Raw genomic sequence first — 25,668 nt, 5'->3', positions numbered from 1 at the left:
AGTCTAAATGTAGTTGTATACATCTACAACATATTTCCATCTGTTTCTGAACCGCATCGGCTTCAGTGTTAAAGGCTGCATACCATCAATCCCAGGATTGTTTCTGCAGTCAAAACCCAGTATGAAGAAAGAAACCAAAACCATTGCAATGTCCCTTTTATTGCATGCATATATCTTGATTGTTATACAGCGTTCGGCACCAGGCTGTTTCCAATATGTAAAACAAAATAGAATCACTGACATTTTACACCATCATAAGTTCTGTCAATTTAGTTCACACAACCATGGCGTAAAATGCGCAAATATCACTTGTAGAATGTACTCTATGTACCAAGTTGACATGTAAGATTAAAAATACATTTAAATTGTCTATTTTCTACTGTTCCTTCTTGTTTTCAGGGATTTATATCTTAAAGCTGAGAAATTGCTTTTTGTTAATTTTGTCTAAATATGCAAAATTTTGCAAATGTGTAAATTTCATTAAATTCAAAAGGAGTCATGCAGTGTTTCTTTAAAAACTGTATGTGTTAATATGCAAAGATATAAGTCTCAGAACTTTGTTTTGTGGGAAGAGGCAATATTAAGACATTCTTGTTTTGTTTTAAGAATTTCTGCTTCAGTTTTATTTGACTTCAAAATTATTTTTAGGGAAAAGTGTTTTACAATGGGCTTGGTTTCAGTGCCTTAAATAGGAAAAAACAGAAATGTTGATTGCCTAATTGGATAGCCTAAAGTTGTGACCCAAAACAGCAAAAGCATGGCAAGTGGCTAAATACATATTATCTAGTATTTTGGTAAATCAAGGCATAACTTTAGAGACTTTCTTACTGCACCATGTTCAGTTTAGGTGCCGGTAGACAGCTAGAATGTTTCATCCTAAATTGTTTGTTTCCATGCTTTTATTGACTAATAGTGTTAAAAGGCTTCAAGAACAGTAGTTATACCTGGTATATTCTTGTTAGCTTAGTAATAAGTACACAAGTAATATGCATGGTAGTGTACATATATATGTTGCATATGATTTCTCCCTCATAGTCTTTTTTCTATAATAGAGGTACTTCTAAAACTCTAACTCAATTTCCTTTTTATTTTATTAATAAATGTCTGTTCTTTTTTGTGCAGATGCAGAACCGGATGGTAGTATTGCTCTGTAACCTGAAGCCTGCAAAAATGAGGGGAGTGGTATCTCAAGCAATGGTGATGTGTGCTAGTTCACCAGAGAAGGTGGAGATCCTTGATCCCCCCAGAGGAGCTGTTCCAGGAGAACGAATCACTTTTGAAGGTTTTTCTGGTAAGCAATAAGCATTATTGGGGAAAATGCATAGCCAGTAACTTGCATATCGGTGCAATATGTGTCCCTAAGTTGGATTTGATTATACAGTTAAATATCTGGTTTAAATTACAGGCATTTGTAAAATTCATATGAATAATTCATGTTTTTAAAAGAATACTATTTTGGAAATATGTAGTATAAAGACAGATTACAATATTTAACTGCAATCCAAAAATGGGATTGTGGGAAAAATAATAGATGTTATACCTAACACATAGGGTATTTTCATCCATAGCTCTTTTTATGGTAATTTTCAGTATTTCCATTTTGCAAATTGAGGTGTGGATACATAGATAAGTTAAGTGACTTGTCCAAGATCACATAATTAGTCAGTGCCAGACTTATAATAGCCCCAAGATTTCCTGACCTCCTAATCATGCATCCTTCACCTCAGAAATATGTACACAATGTTTTCTATTAAATATGTTTATCTATGGTGAATTTTGAAGAAAAGTTTTGAATATTGCAGTCTTCAATTTTTTAAGTTCTGAAAATGTCAGTTTGCTATGATAGATTTAAACTCCATCTTGCTAATTTGTGTCCTGGGGTGAGGATCTAGATACTCCACCTCCAGACCCCAAACAGATAAAGTAATCATAGCATTTGTGAAAGTTGCTGTAGTGACAGCCTAGTATGGTATAGTTATTATATTCTAGTTGCTCATGGATAAACCAATTTAACTGTCAGTGTGGCACAACATGGGATAGCTTCTGAAAGACATCATATCATCAATGTAAGCAGTAGAGCAGCCATACTGACACTGTGTCAGCCTAACCACATCCTCTGAAATGCTGTCTCTCTCATAGAGGTGGAGTATTAAGTAGGTGTTGTGGGTGGGTTACATGGGTGGAAGCTATATTTTAGTGTAGATGCTTACAGATTTACATAAGCTACCTTCTTCCTCCAGTGTCCCCGTGGGTGCTCCACGATAGGTGTCGGGCTTGCCCCAGCGCCGCAGATCAGATCTTTCCAGCAGTTTCTGCCGGACCACGCATGCGCCGGCGCGCGCTGCTCCCCTGCGCGCTCCCAGCCACGTGCGCGATCCGGTCCCCGCCAGTTCCTTCTTAACCGCCATCGGCTGCAGACGGAGTCTGCTCAGGCTGTGGCCAGAGTCAGCGTATTTAGAGTTTTTTTCAGAGTTTTAGAGTTCTCTTTCAGAGTTCTTAGTTAAATTGTTTGTTTCTTTATTGCAAAAAAAAAAAAAAATAATTATATAAGTAGAAAGTCTTAGAAACGAGAGGAGGAGCGGAGGCACCCCGGGGACGTGAAGGCCAGTAGGCCTCCTGGTGCGGCAGGCTGGAGTCCGTGAGAGGGCAACAGGCACAGAGAAGGTGCTAAGTACCCTATTAACAGCTCAAAGACTCACCGCAATGTCCTCTTCAGGATTCAAGAAGTGTGAGTCCTGCCGTGAAGCTATGCCGGCCTCTGATGGGCACAGTCAATGTATCAGATGCCTGGGGGAATCACACGTCACCCAGAAATGCTCCTTCTGTGCAAAGCTCACGGCCAGAGCCAGGAAGGACAGAGAAATGCGGCTGAAAATGCTGCTGGTTGATAAGGCCCTCCAGCCAGACGTGCCGGAGAGGCCTCAACCGGAGGGACCCACAGTGCTCCATAAAAGGAAGGTGGTGTCCCTCACCCCCTCGGTGCAAAAACAGAGGAAGCTCTCTCCAGCCTGATCCCTGCTGGCGGTCACAGCGAGCGGGACGGGCATAGCTCACAGCCCCCAGCCGCAGTCACAAGCGAGCGGCAGCGCAGCAGCGCACGTGGCAGAGGCTGAGCCTCCGATTACTAAACAGCCAGCCCGCGCATTCAGAGCGGCGGCCAGGCAAGCGCCAGAACCGGCGGCACCGCCGCAAGCGGCACAGACCCCCGCGGCACCAACGGTGCAGGGCCAACAGGCACGTAGCCTGCAGGCACCGGAGGAGACCACCCGCGTGGCACCGCAGATGAGCGACAGCGGGGCCGAGATCCCTGGCACGGGGAGGGGCGGAGCCAGCCCCGCAGGGGAGGGGAAAGGCAGCAGCGAAAACCCGGCACCGCAGCCCTTCTCTGGACAGGGCTGCAGGGCTGCTCTCAACAAGTCCTCCCCTTATGCTGCGTACACCAATCAGGAGACATGGGTCTCCCCCAGCGTACCCAGAGCCTCCTTCCCCGTTCCTCCAACCAGCCTCACCATGGCTCGGGCCACCCTCGCCTTTTCTGGGATTTGACCCTCTGGAGTACTACCACAAACCAGTTTCACCATTGTCTCAATCATCCAGACGATCTCGCTCCCCCAGACATCGGGGGTATGCACCTCGAGAGTGGTCCAGGTCTCCATCCCAGGAACCGTGCCCATGCTGCCACAGTCGTCCTTATCACGCCGGGCATAGACATCACAGGCATACACCCAGGGGCAGGTCCCCCTCGACCTCCCAGTACCCCTGCGGGCACTCATGGATGGGGACAGAAACACAGCTGTCTCAAGAGGAGCTGATTTTGGAACCCCGAGATTTTCCCTCGCAAGCCTCTAGTGAGAGGGTGTACCACCGGCAGCAGGACCCTGAGAGTTCAAGGGAGGTCCACCCTAGTGGTTCCTCCTCGTCCTCCCCCGACGAGGCTATGGCCCCTGGGGATGTTGCCCCCCCGGACGACCTCAAACAGTTTCAGGAGCTGTTTAAAAGGGTGGCTTTCACGCAAGGCATCCAAACAGCAGAGGTGCAGGAGAAACACCACAAGCTCCTCAAAAACCTGAGGCCTCCAGCCTCGTCCAAAATCGCTATCCCACTCGACGAAGCAATCATGGAGTCTGCTACTACCATATGGTAGACCCCGGCTTCCACTCCACCTATAAACAAGAGGGCGGATAAGAAATACTTCGTCCCGGTGAAGGGCATGGAGTTTCTGTTTAGTCACCCACAACCAGATTCTCTGGTGGTAGAATCGTCTCAGCAGAGATCGAAGACTTCCCAGTACAGAGCGGTGGGAACGGACAGAGATGCCAAGAAGCTAGAGCTATTTGGCAGAAAGGTATACTCCTCCTCCACCCTGCTGCTGAGAGTGGCTAATTATGCAGCACATCTAGCGAACCACAATTTCGACAATTACTCCAGGCTTACTTCTCTCATGGATTCGCTTCCAGAAGATAAGAAGCCAGTGCTGAAGGCCATCGTGCAAGAGGGCTATGCAGCCTCAAGGGCGGGAGTCCAGATCGCCCTGGACGTAGCAGACACAGCGGCACGCTCAACAGCTACGGCAGTGGTCATGCGCAGGGAATCCTGGCTCCAGACATCGGGTATCCCGAGGGATGTGCAGGCAAAAATTGTCGATCTCCCTTTCCACACGCAGAAGTTGTTTGCAGAGTCAACTGATTCAGTCCTTCATTCCAGTAAAGACTCAAGAGCCACACTCAGAACACTGGGTATTTATACCCCTCCATACAGAAAGAAAAAGTATTACCCTCAACAACAGCGATACCCGTACCAACCTCAGCGTGCTCAGTACCAATGAGGCTATGACCAAGGGCAGCATCAACAGCAACAATAGTATAGAACTCCCAGGCGACGTTCCCAACAAGGCCGTGCATCCTCGGGGCAGGGCCAAAGGCAACAAGTTTGACGGACAGGTCGAGGGCTACACTATTACTACCATCGTGCAAGGTCATCCACAATTAATGTTCCATCATCGCCTCCGACTGTTCCATCATCACCTCAGACCGTTCCACTCACAATGGCAAAAGATCACCACAGACAGGTGGGTACTAGAGATCATAGCCACGGGTTACGTGATCCCCTTTCAGTCGCTCCCACCGCCAAGACCTCCACCCAGGCCTCATCTCAGGGATTCCTCCCACAAGGTGAAACTCAAGCACAAGGTGGACCACCTGATGCTTATGGGGCGGTCGAAAGAGTGCCGGAGCGACTTCAAGGGAAGGGGTTTTATTCACGATACTTCCTCACAGAGAAGAAAACAGGAGGCTGGAGGCCCATCTTAGATCTTCGAGGCCTCAACCGGTACTTGCGCAAACAACGCGTTCGGATGATCACAGTCGCCTCTGTACTCACGGCACTGGACGATGGAGATTGGTTTGCAGCCCTCGACTTACAAGATGCGTATTTTCATATTATGATCCACCTGGCTCACAGACGTTTTCTCCAGTTTATGGTCGGCAAAGAACATTTCCAAAACAAGGTTCTGCCGTTCGGCCTCTCCTCAGCCCCCAGAGTCTTTACCAAGACCCTGGCAGTGGCGTCAGCCTACCTGCACAGACAGGGGGTATTTATATTCCCATATCTGGACGACTGCCTACTCAAAGGGGCCTCGAAAGCGGAGGTACTATGCATGATACGCGTAACAGCAAACACGTTTTCTTCGCTGGACCTGGTCATCAACCTTGCGAAATCAAAGATCGACCCCACACAGGACATAGAGTTCATAGGGGCACGCATCAATTCTATCACAGCAAGGTTTATCTACCCGACGCTCGCTTTTGCGCCATCGGTTCCCTGGTACAAGTCATGACATACAGCCCCACGGTGCCGGTTTTAACGTGCTTGCACCTGCTCGGCCACATGGCAGCGGCAACGTTCGTGGTACAGAACGCCAGATTGCATATGCGCAACCTACAGCATTGGCTGGCGAGCGTTTACAAGCCGGCATCCCATACTGTCCGCAGGGTGGTGTCGCCCACGACAGAGGTGCGCAGATCCCTGCAATGGTGGGTAAACCCCAAGAACATGCTAACAGGGGTACCCTTTCACCAACCACAAATCTCTATTTTTCTCACCACCGACACCTCCCACATAGGGTGGGGAGCACATATTGGCAAAAAGGTGACTCAAGGACTGTGGTCCCCTATGGAACAGTCACTGCATATAAATATTCTGGAGCTCAGAGCAGTGTTCAACGCCTGCAAACACTTTCAAGACCACATACAAGGCAAGGTAGTCGGGATCAATACAGACAATATCTCCACCATGTTTTATATAAACCGACAAGGCGGAGCTCGATCCCGTGCCTTATGTGCGGAAGCACTCCAGCCGTGGAACTGGTGCATCACCAACAATATAACGTTGAAAGCCTCGTACTTACCAGGCGCTCACAACGTGAAGGCAGACCAGCTGAGCAGGCACTTTGCACTCACACACGAGTGGCAGATCTGCTCTGATCTCCTACGACCGATTTTTCATGCATGGGGGTTTCCCCAGACAGACCTGTTTGCCACTCAGCACAACAAGAAGTGCCCCCAATACTGCTCAAGGGCAGGACTGGGGCGGGGGTCCCTGGGGGACGCGTTCGCGATTTCGTGGAAGGGCCCACTGCTTTACGCATTCCCCCCCTCGGTGCTCATCCACAAGGTCCTGCAGAAAGCCAGGAGGGAGAGAGCCCGCATGATCCTAGTGGTCCCCACGTGGGATCGACAGCAGTGGTTCCCCTTGCTTCTCCGCATGTCGGATCGTCCACTGCTTCCCCTTCCGGTAGCGCCGGACCTGCTCGCGCAGGCCCAGGGGGTCCATAGTGCATCCTCACCCCCGAGGCCTGCGCCTACAAGCATGGTTAATCCATGGCTCAGCTCCCTAGAAAGTACATGTACGGAGGGAGTGCAACAAGTCCTGGAAAGTAGCTGAAGGATCTCCACCAGGAAGACCTACAAACAGAAATGGACTCGATTCACTGCATGGTGTTCCACCAAGCAGTTAGATCCCCTTGAAGTGCCTATACCTGTCATACTAGAATACTTACTGGACCTCAAGAGAGGCGGGCTCTCCCTCTCATCGTTGAAGGTCCATCTCGCCACTATATCGGCTTTTCGGCATGAAGAGGAAGGGCCCACGGTGTTTGCCCATCCTATTGTTACCAGGTTCCTGAAGGGGCTGGTAAACCTGTACCCCACTCGGAAACCGCTTCCACCATCGTGGAGTTTGAACCCTTAGCCACGGTTTCCCTCCGTCTCCTTACGATAAAGACAACCTTCCTTCTTGCAATCACGTCAGCTCGCAGGGTCAGTGAGCTCGCAGCAGTTATGGCAACGCCACCCTGCACGGTATTCTCAAAGGAGGCGGTAACCTTACAGCTGCACCCAGCCTTTGTTCCGAAAGTTTCTTCAGAGTTCCATTTTAACGATCCTATAGTTTTACCCGAAGCCTCAGAGCTCCAACAAGGAGGCACGCCTGCACCTCCTGGATGTGAGGAGGGCGTTGGCCTTCTACATAGACAGAACTAAGTCCTTCCGGAAAACGGACAGACTCTTAGTCTCTCTCGCTCCCAGATCAAAAGGAGAGGGTCTCTCTTCACAGAGAATCTCGAAGCACATTGTGTCCTGCATAAAGATGTGCTACGAACTTCGAAAGACTCCTTTACTGGCCCCGCCTAGGGCTCATTCCACCCGGGCGGTGGCGGCATCAACAGCCTTTTTCAAGGGCATCGCGCTAAAAGACATCTGCAGAGTGGCGACCTGGTCATCCTATGACACCTTCACCAAGCATTATGCCCTACACCAGGTATTCCAAGAGGATACCCGCCTCTCGACAGCGGTCCTTTCGGGGGCAAGCTGCACATAACCCAATTACCCACCTCCTTTCTTGGGTTACTGCTGGGTAGTCACCTATCGTGGAGCACCCACGGGGACACTTGAAGAAGAAAGAGAAGTTACTCACCGTAGTAACGATGGTTCTTCGAGATGTGTCCTCGTGGGTGCTCCACCACCCGCCCATCCTCCCCGCTTCGGATCTCTGTTTGGTGTTTTTCAGGATCATCCGAGGCGGTTGGTCAAGGAACTGGCGGGGACCGGATCGCTTACGTGGCCGGGAGTGCGCAGGGGAGCGGCGCGCACCGGCGCATGCGCGGTCCGACAGAAACTGCTGGAAAGATCCGATCTGTGGTGCCGGAGCGAGCCCGACACCTATCGTGGAGCACCCACAGGGACACATCTCGAAGAACCATCATTACTACTGTGAGTAACTTCTCTTTATGTGGATGTAACTGTAGCATAGACCAGGCCTGAGAGCCTAACAACATCAAAACAAACTTTTCTTCCCATTGGCTTTAGCTATTAATGTTTCACCTTTCCAAAACCCAGAACTTGGTCTGCACTATAGGGGGAAATCCAGTGTTCTGCAACTTCAGCTACATTAGTAGTGTAGCTGAAGTCAATGTACTTTGATCTACTTACCACAATTGGATATCAGTGGGAGATGCCCCTCCCCCTGCCGTGTTTTCTCCCCACCCCACCGTCAACTGCCTTTGCAGTTTTAATTTGGTTGAAGTACCAGATTCAACAGGAAAGGGATTAGCATCAGATTTATTGTAGATATACTAGATATGGTAAGTTGACGCCAGCAGGATCTGTCACTGCCCATTGGTATGACCCATAGTGTAGATCTTCCCTCACCCATTGACTGATGCATTGTCCTAACTTTTGAGTCACGTTGTTAGCAGTGGCTAAATACATTACCAGATGTTGGGGGGCTGATTATTCATCCTGTCAAATATTTGTCCGTACAGTTTTGAATGCTTCATTTGGGATGAAAAGTTAAAACCATTACTAGATGTAATTTGTCAAACAATGAAGGGCTGGTCTTTTGAGTCCTCTCGTCCAGTGGCTCTCAACCTTTCCAGACAACTGTATCCATTTCAAGAGTCTGATTTGTCTAGAACTTCCACTGCACTTAAAAACTAGTTGCTTATAAAATCAGTCGTAAAAAATGTTTACTTTCTCATGTTTACCATATAATTATAAAATGAATTGGAATATAAATATTGTACTTACATTTCAGCGCATAGTATACAGAGCAGTATAAACAAGTCATCATATGAAATTTTAGTTTATAGTGCTTTTTATGTAGCCTGTTGTAAAACTAGGCAAATATCTAAATGAGTTGGTGTACCTTCTGGAAGATCTCTGCATAGCTTCTTGTGTACATATGCTCTTGGTTGAGAATCAGAGCTCTGGTCATTAGAAGATTGCTTGCATTGTGTATAGTTATCTTTATGCAATATTAGGTCTTTGTTCTTTCTGAATCAGTGCTGGGGATTATTCTGGGATTGATTTCTGTGTCTTAAGCAACATGACAGTTGCTTTTACATGTGTGGCTGTTTCAGACATCTGTTGTTTCCTGAGGGATTTTACTACCTTTGAGTCCCTAATCCAGAATCATCTTGCATCATTGATAAAATCAGTGCTGAATATTTTGCTGTTTTAAATTCATTTTAATCTTTGTCTAATGGCAATAATTAGACAGAAGCTATTCAAAACTGTAATTTGCACATACTGTAGGTTCTGAACCAAAATTTTAAAGGCTGTCTCTATAATGTAATATGTGAATGTTGTTGGTTTTTTTGTTTTTTTTTTCCAGTCTGAGTGACTAATAAAAGATGCAAGTTGAAAAAAACTTACCTCCTTGTATGGCCAAGAAATTAACTGATTTTTGCAAATTTTCTTCTACTCATTTTTTAACCCTAACGTGTTTTAGAAATGAAATATCTTGACTTTGGAAAGCAATTTATTTTGAGATATTCAAAGCTGATGAGAAGGTTAGCACTTGGGTCCCATTAAAGCTAATGGGAAATTGGTCTCTAAATCTCCTATGTGGCTTTTGTGTACCCAAAGCTCAAGACTGGCTTACCTGCCGCTTTCTTAAAAGCAAATCTAACCAATCAGTTCAATCATAGTATGGAACTCATATTTATTTCAAATTCAGGTTAATTTCCAAGACTAGAAATTTTAAACACTGGTAAATTTTAATTGACTAGTTTAAAACATTAGCATTCAGTCTGACTCACTGAAATTAAAATAGAAAGGACAGCTGGGTCTGATTTTAATTTGGCAAAAGCCCAGCTGTCCCAAGTCAAGCACAGTGGATTCAAGTTTAAAAATAACAGACTGATACAGCATATGTGGAAGGGAAGTTCTTTTTGGGCACTGAGTAACTTTCTGTGTTGTTCATTTTAGTTGTCTTGAACATTTCCGATTTAATAACATTTGCAACTTACAATTTTTTTCCCCAGCAGAACCTGTAGAATTTCCTCAAATTCCCTCTGCCTGTATTTTTACAGAATACCTTTTTAAGGGACATTGTGCGATGCAATCGCTTTTAACAACTAATCAAAGTTCACTTTGCCAAATGAGGAAGTTAGGCTTACAAGTTTCCTATCCCGAACCACAAGAAATTTCAACTTTGGAAAGGCTCTTTTTCATATTAAGAACTTCAGAAAGTTTACATTCTATTTTTGTGAAATCACCTGTTTGCTAATGGTGATAGCAAATGATTCCACCTGCATAGAGACCCTCCTCCTTTCTCCTCCACCCCACTTCACTCACAGCCATTTTCACTTTAGTTATACAATTTGCAGTGAAATCTTCCCTTTTCTGTAGCAGTACAAAAGTTTAAAATATTGCATCATTTCTTCACTCTAGCCACAAATGTCACTTGAGATTTATGGTTAATTACTAGTTTTGGTCTCAAAATGACTGATGTTTCAATTAATGGTTAAACAGCTTCAAGAGAAATTCAGATTATTCTAAACCTGCTGATCCATGAATTATTCTAAGCTTTGGTGTATGCATGTTTTCCACTTCTTGCTTGGTTTTGTCTCCCAGATAAGAAACTAAAACCACTCTTGTAAGTGCTATCTTAAGTCCTGGATTTCTTCCCCCTCTCACACACGTACTTGGTGGCATATAAATTTATGTTACTGTTAAATTGCTTCAAGGTACTGAATCTCATTTTCCTCTTTAGTGCCTGGGTGCTGTGGTCATGGCAGCATTATATTCTAAGGTAGATTGTAATACAAATTGCTGAGCTTTGGTGGAATGGAAAGATCTCTCCAGCACAATTATGCTTCATGACCAACTGCCTTCTCTTATATGATGATGTTGTCTAGTAGATAGAACACTTGGTTGACTATAAGAAGACCTGGGTTCCATCTTCAGCTCTACCGCTTGCCTGCTGTGTAATTTTGAGCAAGTTACATCTGCTCTCTATGCCTATCTCTAAACTGGGGTTAGCGATGCAGACTGCTTTGTAAAGTGAACTACATGGCATTAGTATATTATCTTTAAGCTTTTAATACTTTGACTAACAATAGCTCTTTAACATTTTAATTTGCTTCTTGGCAATTTCAGCATGTTTCACATCAATGAGAAGAGGATGGGAAGATTGTTATGGACACAATTTTACCCCCTTTTATTTTTAGATAGCCTTCCAAAGGAGTCTTTGTCTTAGGAGGAAAAGAGAAGTTCTTCTTCGAGTGTCCCCGTGGGTGCTCCACATTAAGTGTCGGGCTCACCCGGTGCCGCAGATCGGAAATCTTCCAGCAGTTTCTCCTGGATTGCGCATGCGCCAGCGCGCGCCTCCCCCCTGCGCGCCCCCGGCCGCATGCATGATCTGGTCCCCGCCAGTTCTTTCTCAACCGCCATCGGCTGCAGACGGCATCTACTCAGGCTAAGGCCAGAGTCAGATTAAATAGTGGTTTTTTTCCACGTGTCATTTGTTGGTTTTGGTTATTAAAAAAAAAAAAGAGAGAGAGAGAGAGAGAGAGAGAGAGAGAAAGCAAAGACAAAGAGAATATCAACAAAAAAAAGGAAAAAGAGAGGAGCGGAGAAGAGAAGAGCGGACGTGAAGGCCATTTAGGCCGCCCGCTGCCCCGCAGGCCGGTGATCACTATTTGGGGTGGAAAGGCACGGATTAAGTGCTTAAATACCCTGTTAACAGTAAAGGACTCACCGCAGTGGCCTCTTCAGGTTTTAAAAAGCGTGAGTCATGCCGTGAAGCTATGCCGGCCTCCGTGGGGCATAGCGAATGCATCCGATGCCTGGGGGAAGCACAGGCTACCCAGAAGTGTTCTCACTGTGCTAAGCTCACAGCCAGGGCCAGGAAGGACAGAGCGATGAGGCGTAAAATGCTCTTGTTGATAAGGCTCTCCAGCCGGACTTGCCGGAGAAGCCTCACCCAGATGGGCCCTCTGGGTTGCATAAGAGGAGGGCAGTTTTCTCTGACCCCCTTGGTGCAGAAACGGAGGAAACTCTCCCTGGCTCGATCCTTGCCGGCGTTTGCAGCGAGCAGGACGAGCGGAGCACACAGCCCCCAGCCACATACTCAGGCAAGCGGCAGCGTGGCAGCGCACGTGGCAGAGGCTGAGCCTCCGGTTATACAACAGCCGGCACGCGCGGCGCCTAGAGCGTCACTGAGGCAAGCGCCAGACCCGGCAGCACCACCACAGGCGGCACAGACCCCCGCGGCACTAACGGTGCAGGGGCGCCAGGGACGGAGCCTGCAGACACCGGAGGATACCGCGCGGCACTGCAGCTGACAGTGCCGAGCGTGGCGCTGACAGCGGGGCCGAGATCCCCGGCACGGAAGGGGGCGGTGCCGGCCCCGCAGGGGAGGGGCAAGGCAAAATCAAAAGCCCGGCACCACAGTCCATCTCCAGACAGGGCTGCACTGCTGTTAGCACCAAGCCCTCCCCCTGTGATACACATGCCACACCGAAGGCCTGTGTCTCCACCAGCCCATCCAGAACCACCTCCTCCGTTCTTCCAACCAATGTCACCATGGCTTGGGCCACCTTCACCATTTCTGGGATTGGATCCCCTGGAGTACTATCACAAGCCAGTTTCACCTCTATCTGTGTCGTCGTGGAGGTCTCGCTCTCCCAGACATTGGGGGTACACACCCCGTGAGTGGTCTAGGTCTCCATCCCCGGACCCTTGCCCATGCTGCCCTGGTCGTCCTTATCATGCTAGACACAGACACCACAGGCCTACACCCAGGGGCAGGTCCCCCCAGCTGCTCAGTACCCCCGTGGGCACTCCCGATCGGGGACGGAAACACAGTTGTCTCAAGGGGTGTTAATTTTAGAACCCCGAGACTTTCCTTCACAATCCTCCAGCGCACAAGTGTATCATTGACCGCAGGAGCCCGAGGGTTCGAGGGAGGTTTACCCTAGTGGTCCCTCCTCATCCTCCCCAGATGAGGCCATGGCCCCCGGGGACGTCTCTCCCCCGGATGACCTTAAACAGTTTCAGGAGCTGTTTAAAAGGGTAGCTTTCACGCAAGTCATTCAAACGGCAGAGGTGCAGGAGAAACATCACAAACTCCTGGAAAATTTGAGACCCCCGGCTTCGTCCAAAATTGCTGTTCCGCTGGACGAAGCCGTTCTGGAGTCAGCCATTACTATATGGCAGACTCTGGCCTCTGTTCCGCCTACGAACAAGACAGCGGATAAGAAGTACTTCGTCCTGGCAAAGGGCATGGAGTTCCTCTTCAGTCACCCACAACCAAATTCTTTGGTGGTCGAGTCATCCCAGCAGAGGTCAAAGGCTTCTCAGTACAAATCGGGGGGATCGGACAAAGATGCTAAGAAGCTAGAGCTGTTTGGCAGGAAGGTATACTCCTCTTCTACCCTGCTATTGAGAATGGCAAATTATGGGCACACCTAGCAAACCACAATTTTGATAATTACTCCAGGCTTACTCCCTTCATGTATTCACTTCCGGAAGACAAAAAGCCGGTGTTAAAGGCGATTATTCAAGAGGGCTACGCAGCATCGCAGACGGGAGTCCAGATTGCCCTGGACGTGGCGGACACGGCGGCACGTTCAATGGCTACAGCAGTGGTCATGCGTAGAGAATCCTGGCCCCAGACGTCGGGTATCCCGAGGGACCTACAGGCGAAGATCGTCGACCTTCCCTTTGATACATAAAAGCTGTTTGCAGACTCAACCGACTCGGTCCCTCACTCCAGTAAGGACTCGAGTGCTACACTTAGAACCTTGGGCATTTATACTCCCCCATACAGGAGGGAAAAATTTTATCCTCAGCAAAGACGCTACACTTACAACCACAGCGTGCTCAATATCAACGGGGCTACGGCCAAGGGCGCTATCAACAGCAGCAACAGTACAGAACTCCTAGGCGACGTTCTCAACAAAGCCGTACGCCCTCAGGTCAGGCCCAAAGGCAGCAAGTTTGACGGGTATGTCGGGGGCTGCACTATCAATACCCTCGCTCAATGCCACTCTCATCTCATGTTCCATCATCACCTCAGACCGTTCCGCTCCTAATGGCAAAAGATCACCACAGACAAATGGGTGCTGGAGATCATAGCCACGGGTTACGCGATCCCCTTCCAGTCGCTTCCACCGACGAAGCCTCCCACCAAGCCTCACCTCAGGGACACTGCCACGAGGCGAGGCTCAAGTAGAAGGTGAATCACCTTATGCTCATAGGGGAGGTGGAAAGAGTGCCGGAATAATTCCAGGGGAAAGGTTTTTATTCACACTACTTCCTACCAGAGAAGAAAACAGGAGACTGGAGGCCCATCTTAGATCTTCGGGGCCTCAACCGTTACTTGCGGAAGCAACGTTTTTGGATGATCACAGTTGCCTTGATACTCATGGCACTGGACGATGGAGACTGGGTTGCAGCACTCAACTTACAAGATGCTTACTTTCATATAACAATCCACCCGGCACACAGACGCTTCCTCCACTTCACGGTCGGCCAGGAGCGCTTCCAACACAGGGTTCTTCCGTTCGGCCTCTCCTCGGCCCCCAGAGTCTTTACCAAAACCCTGGCAGTGGTGTCAGCCTACCTGCACAGACGGGGGTGTTTATTTTTCCCATATCTGGGCGACTGCCTGCTAAAAGGGGCCTTGAAGGCAGAGGTCTCACGCATGATACGCGTCACAGCAGACACGTTTTTCTTCGCTGGGCCTAGTTGTCAACCTCGCAAAGTCAAAGTCCGAACCCACACAACATATAGAGTTCATAGGGGCACGCATAAAATCTATCACAGCAAGGGTGTACCTACCCGACGCCCGCTTCCACACCATCAGTTTGCTGGTGCAAGTCATCACATACAGCCCCACGGTGCCGGTCTTAACATGCTTACAGCTGCTGGGCCACATGGCGGCAGCAACGTTTGTTTTACAGAATGCCAGGTTGCACATGTGAAGCCTGCAGCATTGGCTGGCGAGCGTTTACAAACCGGCATCCCACACTGTCCACAGGGTGGTGTCGCCCACAACAGAGGTGCACAGATCCCTGGCGTGGTGGGAAAACCCCGAGAGTCTGCTAGTGGGGGAGCCTTTTTCCCCAACCACAAATTTCTATTTTTTCTTACTTCCGACGCCTCCCACATAGGATGGAGAGCGCACATCGGTGACAAGGTAACGCAAGGGCTGTGGTCCCCTTCGGAACAGACACTGCACATAACCATGCTGGAGCTCAGAGCAGTGTTCAACGCCTGCAAACATTTTCGAGATTACCTACATGGCAAAGTAGTTGGGATTCAATGTCGACAATACCTCCACTATGTTTTGCATCAATCGACAAGGAGGAGCACGATCCCGTGCCCTATGTGCGGAAGCAGTCCAATTGTAGAATTGGTGCATCGCCAACAACATAACGTTGAAAGCCTTGTACTTGCCGGGCGCTCACACCGTGAAAGCAGATCAGCTGAGCAGGCGCTTCGCAGTCACGTACGAATGGCAGATCTGCTCCAATCTGCTGCAGCGCATTTTTCGTACATGGGGGTTTCCCCAGATTGATCTGTTTGCCACAAGGTCTTGCACAAAGCCAGAAGGGAGAGAGCTCGCATGATACTCATAGTCCCGCTTGGGATCGGCAGCAATGGCTTCCCTTGCTTTTGCGCATGTCGGACCGCCCACCGCTCCCTCTACCGGACTTACTCACGCAGGCTCAGGTGTCCTTAGTGCACCCGCACCCTCAGGGTCTGCACCTACAAGCATGGCTAATCCATGGCTCAGCTCTTTACAGAGCACGTGTACGGAGGGAGTACAACAAGTCCTGGAATGTAGCCGAAGGACCTCCACCAGGAGGACTTACAAGCAGAAATGGACTCGATTCACAGCCTGGTGTTCCGCCAAGCAGTTAGCTCCCCTTGACATTCCTATACCTGTAATACTAGAATACTTATTGGACCTCAAGAGAGGCGGGCTTTCTCTATCCTCGCTAAAGGTCCACCTCGCCGCTATATCAGCCTTTCGGCATACAGAGGAAGGGCCCACGGTATTTGCCCATCCGATCGTTACCAGGTTCTTGAAGGGGCTGGTAAACCTGTACTCCCCCTCAGAAACCGCTTCCACCATCGTGGAATTTGGACTTGGTGCTCAGCACGTTATCGGGTCCACCTTTTGAACCATTAGCCACAGTTCCCATACGTCTCCTTACGATAAAAAAAAACAAAAAAACAAAAAAAAAACAACCTTCCTCCTTGCAAGTACGTCAGCCAGCAGGGTGAGTGAGCTCGCGGCAGTGATGGCAACGCCACACTGCACAGTATTCTCAAAGGAGGCGGTAACCTTAAGGCTGCACCCAGCCTTTGTTCCAAAAGTCTCTTCGGAGTCCAATCTTAACGAGCCAATAGTTTTACTCTCGTTTTACCCAAAGCCTCACAGCTCCGGCAAGGAGGCACGCCTGCATCTCCTGGATGTGAGGAGAGCGGTAGCCTTCTACATAGACAAAACTAAGTCCTTCCGGAAAACGGACAGGCTCCTCCTAGTCTCTCTCTCTCCCAGGTCAAAAGGAGAAGGTCTCTCTTCACAGAGAATCTCTAAGCACATTGTGTCCTGTATAAAAATGTGTTACGAGCTTCAAAATGCTCCTTTGCTGGCCCCGGCCAGGGCTTACTCCACCAGGGCGGTGGCGGCGTCAACAGCCTTCTTCAAGGGCATCGCGTTAAAAGACATCTGTAGAGCGGCAACCTGGTCATCCTACGACACCTTCGCCAAGCATTATGCCCTGCCTCGGGTATTTGAAGAGGATACCCGTCTGTCGACATCAGTCCTCTCGGGGGCAAGCTGCACATAAACCGATTACCCACCTGCTTACTTGGGTTACTGCTGGGTAGTCACCTATTGTGGAGCACCCATGGGGACACTCGAAGAAGAAAGAGAAGTTACTCACCGTAGTAACGGTGGTTCTTTGAGGTGTGTCCCCGTGGGTGCTCCACCACCCGCCCATCCTCCCCGCTTTGGATCTCTGTCTAGTGTTTTTCAGGAGCATCCGAGGTGGTTGGTCAAGGAACTGGCGGTGACCGGATCGCGCACACGGCCGGGGGCGCGCAGGGGGACGGCGCGCCGGCGCGTGCACGATCCAGGAGAAACTGCTGGAAGATTTCCGATCTGCGGCGCCGGGCGAGCCCGACACCTATTGTGGAGCACCCATGGGGACACATCTCAAAGAACCACCGTTACTACGGTGAGTAACTTCTCTTTGTGAAGTGGCAAAGTGCAGGAGAATACACGGCACAGAGTTCTGCTAATGCTTAAAAGTGGTGCCTGTGCTAATCTAATATGAGCTCACCACAGATCCCAGGAGGGCTCAACCTGGGATTGCAGAGACACTCGTAATAAGATCCAGAAAGTGTTTTGTGTAATAAAAGTCAGATTTTTAGTTCATTCTTGAAAAATTAATTTGCATTTTGTAGTATTGAGTTTTCACCTTCTGAACAGCACCGTTGTTTAGCAGTTATTCTGCTTAATAACTTTATTAGTTGGTATGTACTCATTTTGGTCTGAGGAATGACTTTCTCTGACTTTAGTACAGGACAGAGTGTTCTAGATATTTTTAAGAACACAATTAGTTCTGCAAGTGCTAAGACACTGATGTAATTGAGTGCTCCATTTGTGAGAAATAATTTCTGACTGGTGCATTGAGTCTTGGCTCTGTCACAGGCCAAACTATTGCACAGAGAAGAACCCTGTTTAAAAAAAAAAAGATGTGTAAGTTACAGAGTCAGAGCTGGGCTGTGGCTGAAATAAATTTCCTGTATAAGGATCAACAAGGGTAGATGAGCTGAGCTCCCAGTCTCAGGTATCTAAATGACAAAAATTAGCTGGCCAAGTTGTAATGACAGCAGTCCATTTATCTGAGCACAATGGTTTGTTTCTGTTCCTTGTGCATTTTGAGACCCTCTATTGTTTTGCTTAATTAATGTTCCTTTTGTAAACCAGTAATAATATTTATAGCATATGCAAGGTAATTGTTTGCCTTTATCTCATCATCAGAATTAAGTAGTGTGTAGGTGTTATTGAATAATGTTAAGTATAGACCTGTGGGTCAACCTGCCAGGGAAAAGAACCTCATTGTGTTAGACCATCTTCCTAAGTTTTGTGAAGTCTTTTTCTCAAGAGCCAAAATTTCCCCCACCCCCAGTCTTCTTCCTGAGCTGTCAAGGACAAAGTAAAGGGATGGAATGAGAACATGAGAATGCTTATCACTAAAATATGCTACCACAGAAAACAGCAGTTTCCCCTTGAGGAGAGTGCAGCTTGTTGATGAGTCATGTTAGTTCCTAGCACGCTGGCTGTTGTGCTACCTTTTGGGGATATAATTTGCTCTCCATCACATATATATGTGCTGTGAATTTTGAAGCATAACATTTTAATTGTATGTGCGGTGATTGGGCTGAATTGAGACTTCTAGCAAGTTGAAATATTGACAGTGAAATGGCGTGAATTCCCCTGGAGCTTCTTTATTATTAAACTGGGCCCTAACCCAGTGGAAGTGTTTATAATTTCCCTTGTGCTCTTCAGTCTATTAATATGGATCACATAAAAAGGGTTAAAAACACCCCAAGGCATTGTGGCTAAATAATGGAGTCTTGCTTTACTTTAGGAGATCTGCATTATATTAGAATTTAAAATTGAAATTCATTTGGCCTTTGCAAAGGAAAATAAATGGTACAATGAATTGATTGTCATGCTTTGTTTAGATCATGAGAGATGATGTTGGCAAGCAGCAGTTAATTCAGTGTAAATCATCTTTAAACAGGCAACTGAGGAATTTATTCAGGTTAATTTTTTGGTTCACTTGTAATTTTTAAATGGTCAGACAAGAAATGCAAGGAGAAGGAATATATTGAAACAAATATAAGGTTTACAAGATCCTTTAACTGTTCACCACATTTCTGGAAAAGTAGCTGAAATTTATTCAAGTACTTAATGACCCTCTTTCTCTCACAATCTTTATGTATTCTTACAACACCTCTGTGAGAGTATTGTTATGTCCATTTTTCAGATGGGAGGGTGAGGCATAAACACATACTTTTCCAAGGTCTCATGGGAAGTCTGTAACAGAGAAATGAATTGAACACAGGTGTCTTAAGTCCCAGGCTTGCACCCTAATTATAGGACCTTCTTTCTCTTACCTTACACTGTTCTAGCTTCAGCAACGAAGGGTCCTGTGGCACCTTATAGACTAACAGAAAAGTTTTGAGCATGAGCTTTCGTGAGCACAGACTCACTTCATCAGATGCTGGTCTTGGAAATCTGCAGGGCCACGTATAAATAAGCCAGAGCAAGGGTGGGGATAACAAGGTTAGCTCAGTCAGCAAGGGTGAGGCTTACTACCAGCAGTTGATCTGGAGGTGTGAACACCAAGGAAGGGGAACCTGCTTTTGTATTTAGCCAGCCATTCACAGTCTTTGTTTAAGCCTGAGCTGAGGGCGTCGAATTTGCAGATGAACTGTAGCTCAGAAATTTCTCTTTGGAGTCTTGTCCTGAAATTTCTTTGCTGTAGGATAGCTACTTTTAAGTCTGCTACTGTGTGGCCTGGGAGATTGAAGTGCTCTCCTACGGGTTTTTGTATATTGCCATTTCTGATATCTGATTGTGTGCATTTATTCTTTTACGCAGAGACTGTCCAGTTTGTCCAACGTATGTAGCAGAGGGGCATTGCTGGCACATGATGGCATAAATTATATTGGTAGATGTGCAGCTGAATGAACCCACGATGGTGTGGCTGGTCTGGTTAGGTCCTGTAATGGTGCCGCTGGTGTAGATATGTGGGCAGAGCTGGCAACGAGGTTTGTTGCATGGATGGGTCCCTGAGTTAGAGTGACTGTGGTGCGGTGTATAGTTGCTGGTTAGGATTTGCTTCAGGTTGGCAGGTAGTCTGTGGGCAAGGACTGGTCTGCCTCCCAAGGCCTGTGAAAGTGGGGGATCATTGTCCAGGATGGGTTGTAAATCCCTGATGATGCACTGTAGAGGTTTTAGCTGAGGACTGTAGGTGATGGCTAGTGGTGTTCTTTGGATTTCTCTCTTGGGCTTGTCCTGTAGTAAGAGGCTTCGTGGCACACGTCTGGCTCTACTGATCTGTTTTTTCACTTCCTCAGGTGGGTATTGCAGTTTCAAGAATGCTTGGTAGAGATCCTGTAGGTGTGTGTGTCTGTCAGAGGGGTTGGAGCAAATGCGGTTATATCTTAGTGCTTGGCTGTAGACAATGGATCGTGTGGTGTGTCTGGGATGGAAGCTGGAGGCATGAAGGTAGGCGTAGCGATCAGTGGGTTTACGGTACAGGGTGGTACTGATGTGGCCATTGTGTATTAGCACTGTGGTGTACAGGAAGTGGATCTCCTGTGTGCACTGTTCCAGACTGAGGTTGATGTTGGGGTGAAAGTTGTTGAAGTCCCGGTGGAATTCCTCCAGAGTCTCTTTCCCATGGGTCCAGATGATGAAGATGTCATCAATGTGGCGTAAGTAGAGACGGGGTGTTAGTGGAAGCGCTGTTCCAGGTCAGCCATGAAAATATTGGCATATTGAGGGGCCATGCGGATACCCATAGCTGTGCGGCTGATTTGAAGGTATATATCGTCGCCAAATGTGAAATAGTTGTGTGTGAGGATAAAGTTACAGAGCTCAGCCATCAGATGTGCTGTAGCATCATCAGGGATACTGTTCCAGACAGCATTTATTCCATCTTTGTGTGGGATGTTGGTATAGGGAGCCTCTACATCCATGGTGGCTAGGATAGTGTTTTCTGGTAAGTCATCAATGTCTTGCAGTTTTCTCAGGAAGTCAGTGGTGTCTTGGAGATAGCTGGGAGTGCTGGTGGCATAGGGTCTGAGGAGAGAGTCCACATAACCAGACGGTCCTTCAGTGAGAGTGCCAATGCCCGAGATGATGGGGCGTCCAGGATTTCCAGGTTTGTGGATCTTGTGTAGTAGGTAGAATAGCCCTGGATGGGGCTCTAGAGGTGTGTTGGTATACATCTGTTCTTGTGCTTGTGTAGGGAGTGTCCTGAGCAGATGGTGTGGTTTCTTAGTGTATTCCTCGGTGGGATCTGAGGAAAGTAGCCCGTAAAATTTGGTATTGGAGAGTTGTCTGGAAGCCTCCTTCTGGTAGTCAGACCTGTTCATGATAACAGTAGCTCTTCCTTTATCTTCCTCTTTGATTATAATGTCAGGGTTGTTTCTGAGGCTGTGGATGGCATTGCGTTCTGCACGACTGAGGTTGTGAGGCAAACGATGCTGTCTCTCCACAATTTCTGCCTGTGCGTGTCGGCGGAAGCATTCTATATATGGGTCCAGACTGTTATTTCTACCCTCAGGAGGAGTCCACGTGGAGTTATTCTTCTTGTGCTGCTGGGAGGGTGTCTGTGTAATGGTGTGCTGGTCAGTGTTGTGTTGAAATATTCTTTGAGTCTGAGACAGCGAAAGTAGGCTTCCAGATCACCGCAGAACCATATTATGTTTGTGTGGGTGGTGGGGCAAAAAGAGAGTCCCCGAGAAAGAGCAGAGTCTTCTGCTGAGCTGAGTGTGTAGCTGGACAGATTGACGATATTGCTGGCTGAGTTAGTGGTACCACTGCTGTGGCTCTGTGTGGCAGGCAGGAGTTTAGACAGCTTGCAGTCCTTTTTCCTCTGTAGAGTAGTGAAGTACGTGTCTCATGTAAATCTCCTGTCTTATTTTAGTAAAGTTCAGCAGTGTGGAAGTTTGTGTTGAAGGTTGTTTTTTTATGAAAGACTCCAGATTTGAGAGCTCTTTTTTGATGTTCTCCTGTTTGTTGTACAGGATGCTGATTAGGTGTTCTAGCTTGTGTGCCTTTCACATTTACTTAGGACAACTTGCATGTGCCTCTGGAATCCCTGTACTGGCTAAAACAAACGAAACCTCACTGCACATGCTGCAGATCAGCCTAAACCTGCCTGGACAATTTGTTATAGGTTCTGCCTCCCAAAGCCAGCATTCTCTGGTATGGCAATATCTATAGTCTAGTAGGATCACTGATCTGACAGGACCAGAGAGCCCTGGGCCATGAGCATGTTGTTTGGGACTGCTCTCCCCTAGCCATGAGGATGTTCAGAGGGGAGCCTGACAGGGCTTTTGTTGGTGCCAGAACCCACAAGGTGTGCTGTCAGCCCCTGTTGACCCGGAGCTAGAGCCATGCCGGCAGCCCAGCTGAAACTGGTGCCCAGGAGCCAGAGCTGTGACTGGCAGCCTTTCTGAAGCTGGAACTGGCCTCCTCAGGGCTGGGGCTGTGTCCAGCAGCTGGTTCTTCCGCAGGGCTGGGACCACGGCCAGCAGCGTGTCCAAGGCTGGAACTAGCCTCTGCAGGGCTAGCAGCTGGGGCCACAGTGAGCAGCCCAGCCACTTCTGGGATCAGGGCCAATACAGCCAGGCTGGTGGTAAAGGTGTTGCAGGGACTCAAATTTGCTGGAGGGCCAGCAGAGGCAGGGGAGTCAGAGGTGCATGTAGCTGCCAGGAGGAAGAGGCAGCAAGCTGGGAGGCCAGAGAAACCTCCCTCTGGCAAATTGCCTCATTCAGGACTGGCCAGGTCCCAAGGGTGCTAGCCAAGGGAGGTGCAATCTGTACTATATTCAGTATTTACCTCCTGTGTTTCTGCCATATTTCAAAATCACTAAAAACTTTTTCCTCTTTTTCATAATCCAAATGCTGACACATCGTATTGTTACCTGCTTGTGATTGTGTACTATAGTTAGCTAGCTGAAAATTTCTTCTCTAGGGACTTACAGTACTATGAAGTAAGAATCTGCAAGCCAAACCCAAGCCAAAAAACAAAATCAATATTTAAGATCTTGAAAGTTTTTACTCTGAGACTTGATGAAGTGACAATTTTTGGCATCCAATATCACCTTGAATAAATTCTCAAAGGAAAATGTTACTGCTCTCTCTCTGTCTCACATGTATATACAGCCCCATTCTCTTTGTGTTGTTTCATGTATGTTAATTGTTTTTTTTTTTTTTTAATTTAAATAGGAGAACCTGAGAAGGAACTTAATCCAAAGAAGAAGATCTGGGAGCAGATCCAACCTGACCTTCAGACTAATGACCAGTGCATTGCCACATACAAAGGAGTTCCATTTGAAGTGAAGGGGAAGGGTGTCTGCAGGGCTCAGAGCATGGCCAGCAGTGGAATCAAATAAATGAAAAACAAAGCGGTTCAGAAACTTAAATGCAAAGTGGTGGAAGCACAATAAAGACATGAACATATTCCTCCCCAAAGCATGATTGATTGATTTTTTTTGTTTTATAGCCTCTTCTCCAAAGGTATGAATGCATGACTAATAGTTTAAAAATTCACTCATTCTCCTTGGTTGCTTTTTGCAGATTAGGCTAATTAGTGTGAACAGTTATTCACTAAAAGCTTGAGCCTGTTTCAATGGAATAAGGGTTTCAGATCCTTAGAATATTTGGGTTTATTTTAGCAAGGGATGGAGAAGTACCCTACACTCTAGTCTAGACCAGTGGTTTTCAATCTTGGGCCCATAGTCAACCTGCAGCCCAAACTGCACTGAGCTGCAGCCCATGCTATGTCTTTAAAGCCGTATAGGGAGTGTTGGATGCAACCCACAATTGATAAATAATTGGCTGAGAACTATTGCAACCCACAGAATTACTCAGGAAGCAGGGGCTCACAGAGAAAAGTGTGTAATGACAGGTATTCAGGTACAGCAGGGTCTCAGAATATGCAAACTCAGAGTGCGCGACCCCACTCTTACGCATGTGACCCTGACCCCATGTCCCAGCCTGGTTTAAACCACCTGCAAGCGGCTCTGGTTCAAGCCGTCCCTGCTGCCCTGTGTAGCTCTGTGCAATGCCCCCTGCTAGCTCACAAGCTGCCCGCCTGCCCCCCGTGGCTCTGGTGCAACCTCCCTGCCAGCTCTCAGGGTGCCCGCCAACCCCATGCAGCTCTGGCACAACTCCCCTGCCAGCTCACAAACTGGGCCCCCAGCTCCCCGTAGCTTTGGTACAACCCCCCTGCTGGGTCACAAGCTGCCCACCCACCCCATGCAGCTCTGGCACAACTCCCCTGCTGGGTCACAAGCTGCCCGCCCACTACCTGTGGCTCTGGCGCAACCCCCTGCTGCCTCACAAGCTGCCCGCTCACCCCATGCAGCTCTGGTGCAACCCCCCTGCTGGCTCACAAGCTGCCTACCCACTCCCTGTCCCCCGTGGCTCTGGTGCAACCCCCCCCACGCTGGTTTACCACCCAGGCACAGCTCTGGTTCCAGCTCAACTCCACATCCCCCTGCAGCCCAGCTCACCACCCACGCTCAACTCCACCCCTCAACCCCCTGCAGCCCTAACCCACCCCAGGCTTAGCCCCCCGGCCCACCTCACACAACCCCAACCTACTGCCAGGCTTAACCTCCCCAGCTACCACCCCCAGCCCAGGACTTATCTTTCTGCTGCTTTCCCGGCTGCACAATATGGTCTGCCAGAGAAAAAGCCGGACCCCAACTTGCATGAAATCCAGGTTTACGCAAGGGTGCGTGGAATGGAACTCTCACATACTCTGAGACCTTACTGTAGTGTAGAGCTAGTGACTGACGGGGTAGGTGGAACTCTGTTCCTATCATGATATGTCATAGTTCTCTGCCCTTTCAGGCTTCTCCCAAGCAGGGACTTCCAGTTTAACTGAAGCAGGTGTACTAGGTCATGCCCATATACCCTCACTGAAGAACAGACTAGCCAGCAAAATTAATTTAATTCCCTTTTTGTACTGGACTGATGCATGAAACAAAAATAAAATGAATCCATTTTGATTTTTTAACTTGTACATGAAATTTCTTCAGACATATGTTGTACACAGAACCACATACTTTATTGAAACCAGAACAGCTAACTTGTTTTTTACTCTTTATTAATATAGTCAGTATTAAATTATAGATTTTTGTAATTCCTGTATTGTCATGAACTGACAGTGGCAGTACTATATTAATTCACAACTAACCTTTTCAAATCCCCACTGTCTAAATATACTTGCAAGTGCTTTAGTGTTTCATTTACCATCCATTTATTGTCTAACCACTGAAACAATAAAATAAACTCCCGTATCTGAATTTCACAGGTTTTGAACCTCATCCAGTAAGTTAGGGAAAACAACTAAATGACAATGATACAAAATCAAAAGGCAGGCACAAAAAGAAGATGAACACACATTGTTTAGATATGTTTTGTATACATACCCAAGTATAACAGTACTAAATTAGCATTTGTCTGGGAACTAGCAGCACTAATTAGTTCTTCCAAATACTCTGAATAATCTTCAGCATATGGGAGCAATTTAAACGCCTTATAATCTACT

The 25,668-nt window shown here is 47.7% G+C and overlaps 1 protein-coding gene across 3 annotated transcripts in view; it reads left to right on the top strand.

Annotated features, from left to right (window-relative positions):
- Nucleotides 1–25,129, top strand: part of AIMP1 (aminoacyl tRNA synthetase complex interacting multifunctional protein 1) — a 77,010-nt gene extending 51,881 nt beyond the window's left edge. For all 3 annotated transcript variants that reach the window (XM_074993472.1, XM_074993471.1, XM_074993473.1), the window contains 2 exons: nt 1,123–1,291; nt 23,337–25,129. In XM_074993472.1, the coding sequence (XP_074849573.1) occupies nt 1,123–1,291; nt 23,337–23,503 (336 nt within the window). In that variant the 3' untranslated portion in view covers nt 23,504–25,129. The remainder of the gene's footprint in view (nt 1–1,122; nt 1,292–23,336) is intronic.
- Nucleotides 25,130–25,668: the final 539 nt, after the last annotated feature.

This window comes from Carettochelys insculpta, chromosome 4, assembly GCF_033958435.1.
Source record: "Carettochelys insculpta isolate YL-2023 chromosome 4, ASM3395843v1, whole genome shotgun sequence".
In the NCBI taxonomy this organism is placed as follows: Eukaryota; Metazoa; Chordata; order Testudines; family Carettochelyidae; genus Carettochelys; species Carettochelys insculpta.
This window is presented reverse-complemented; position numbering and strand designations above follow the sequence as displayed.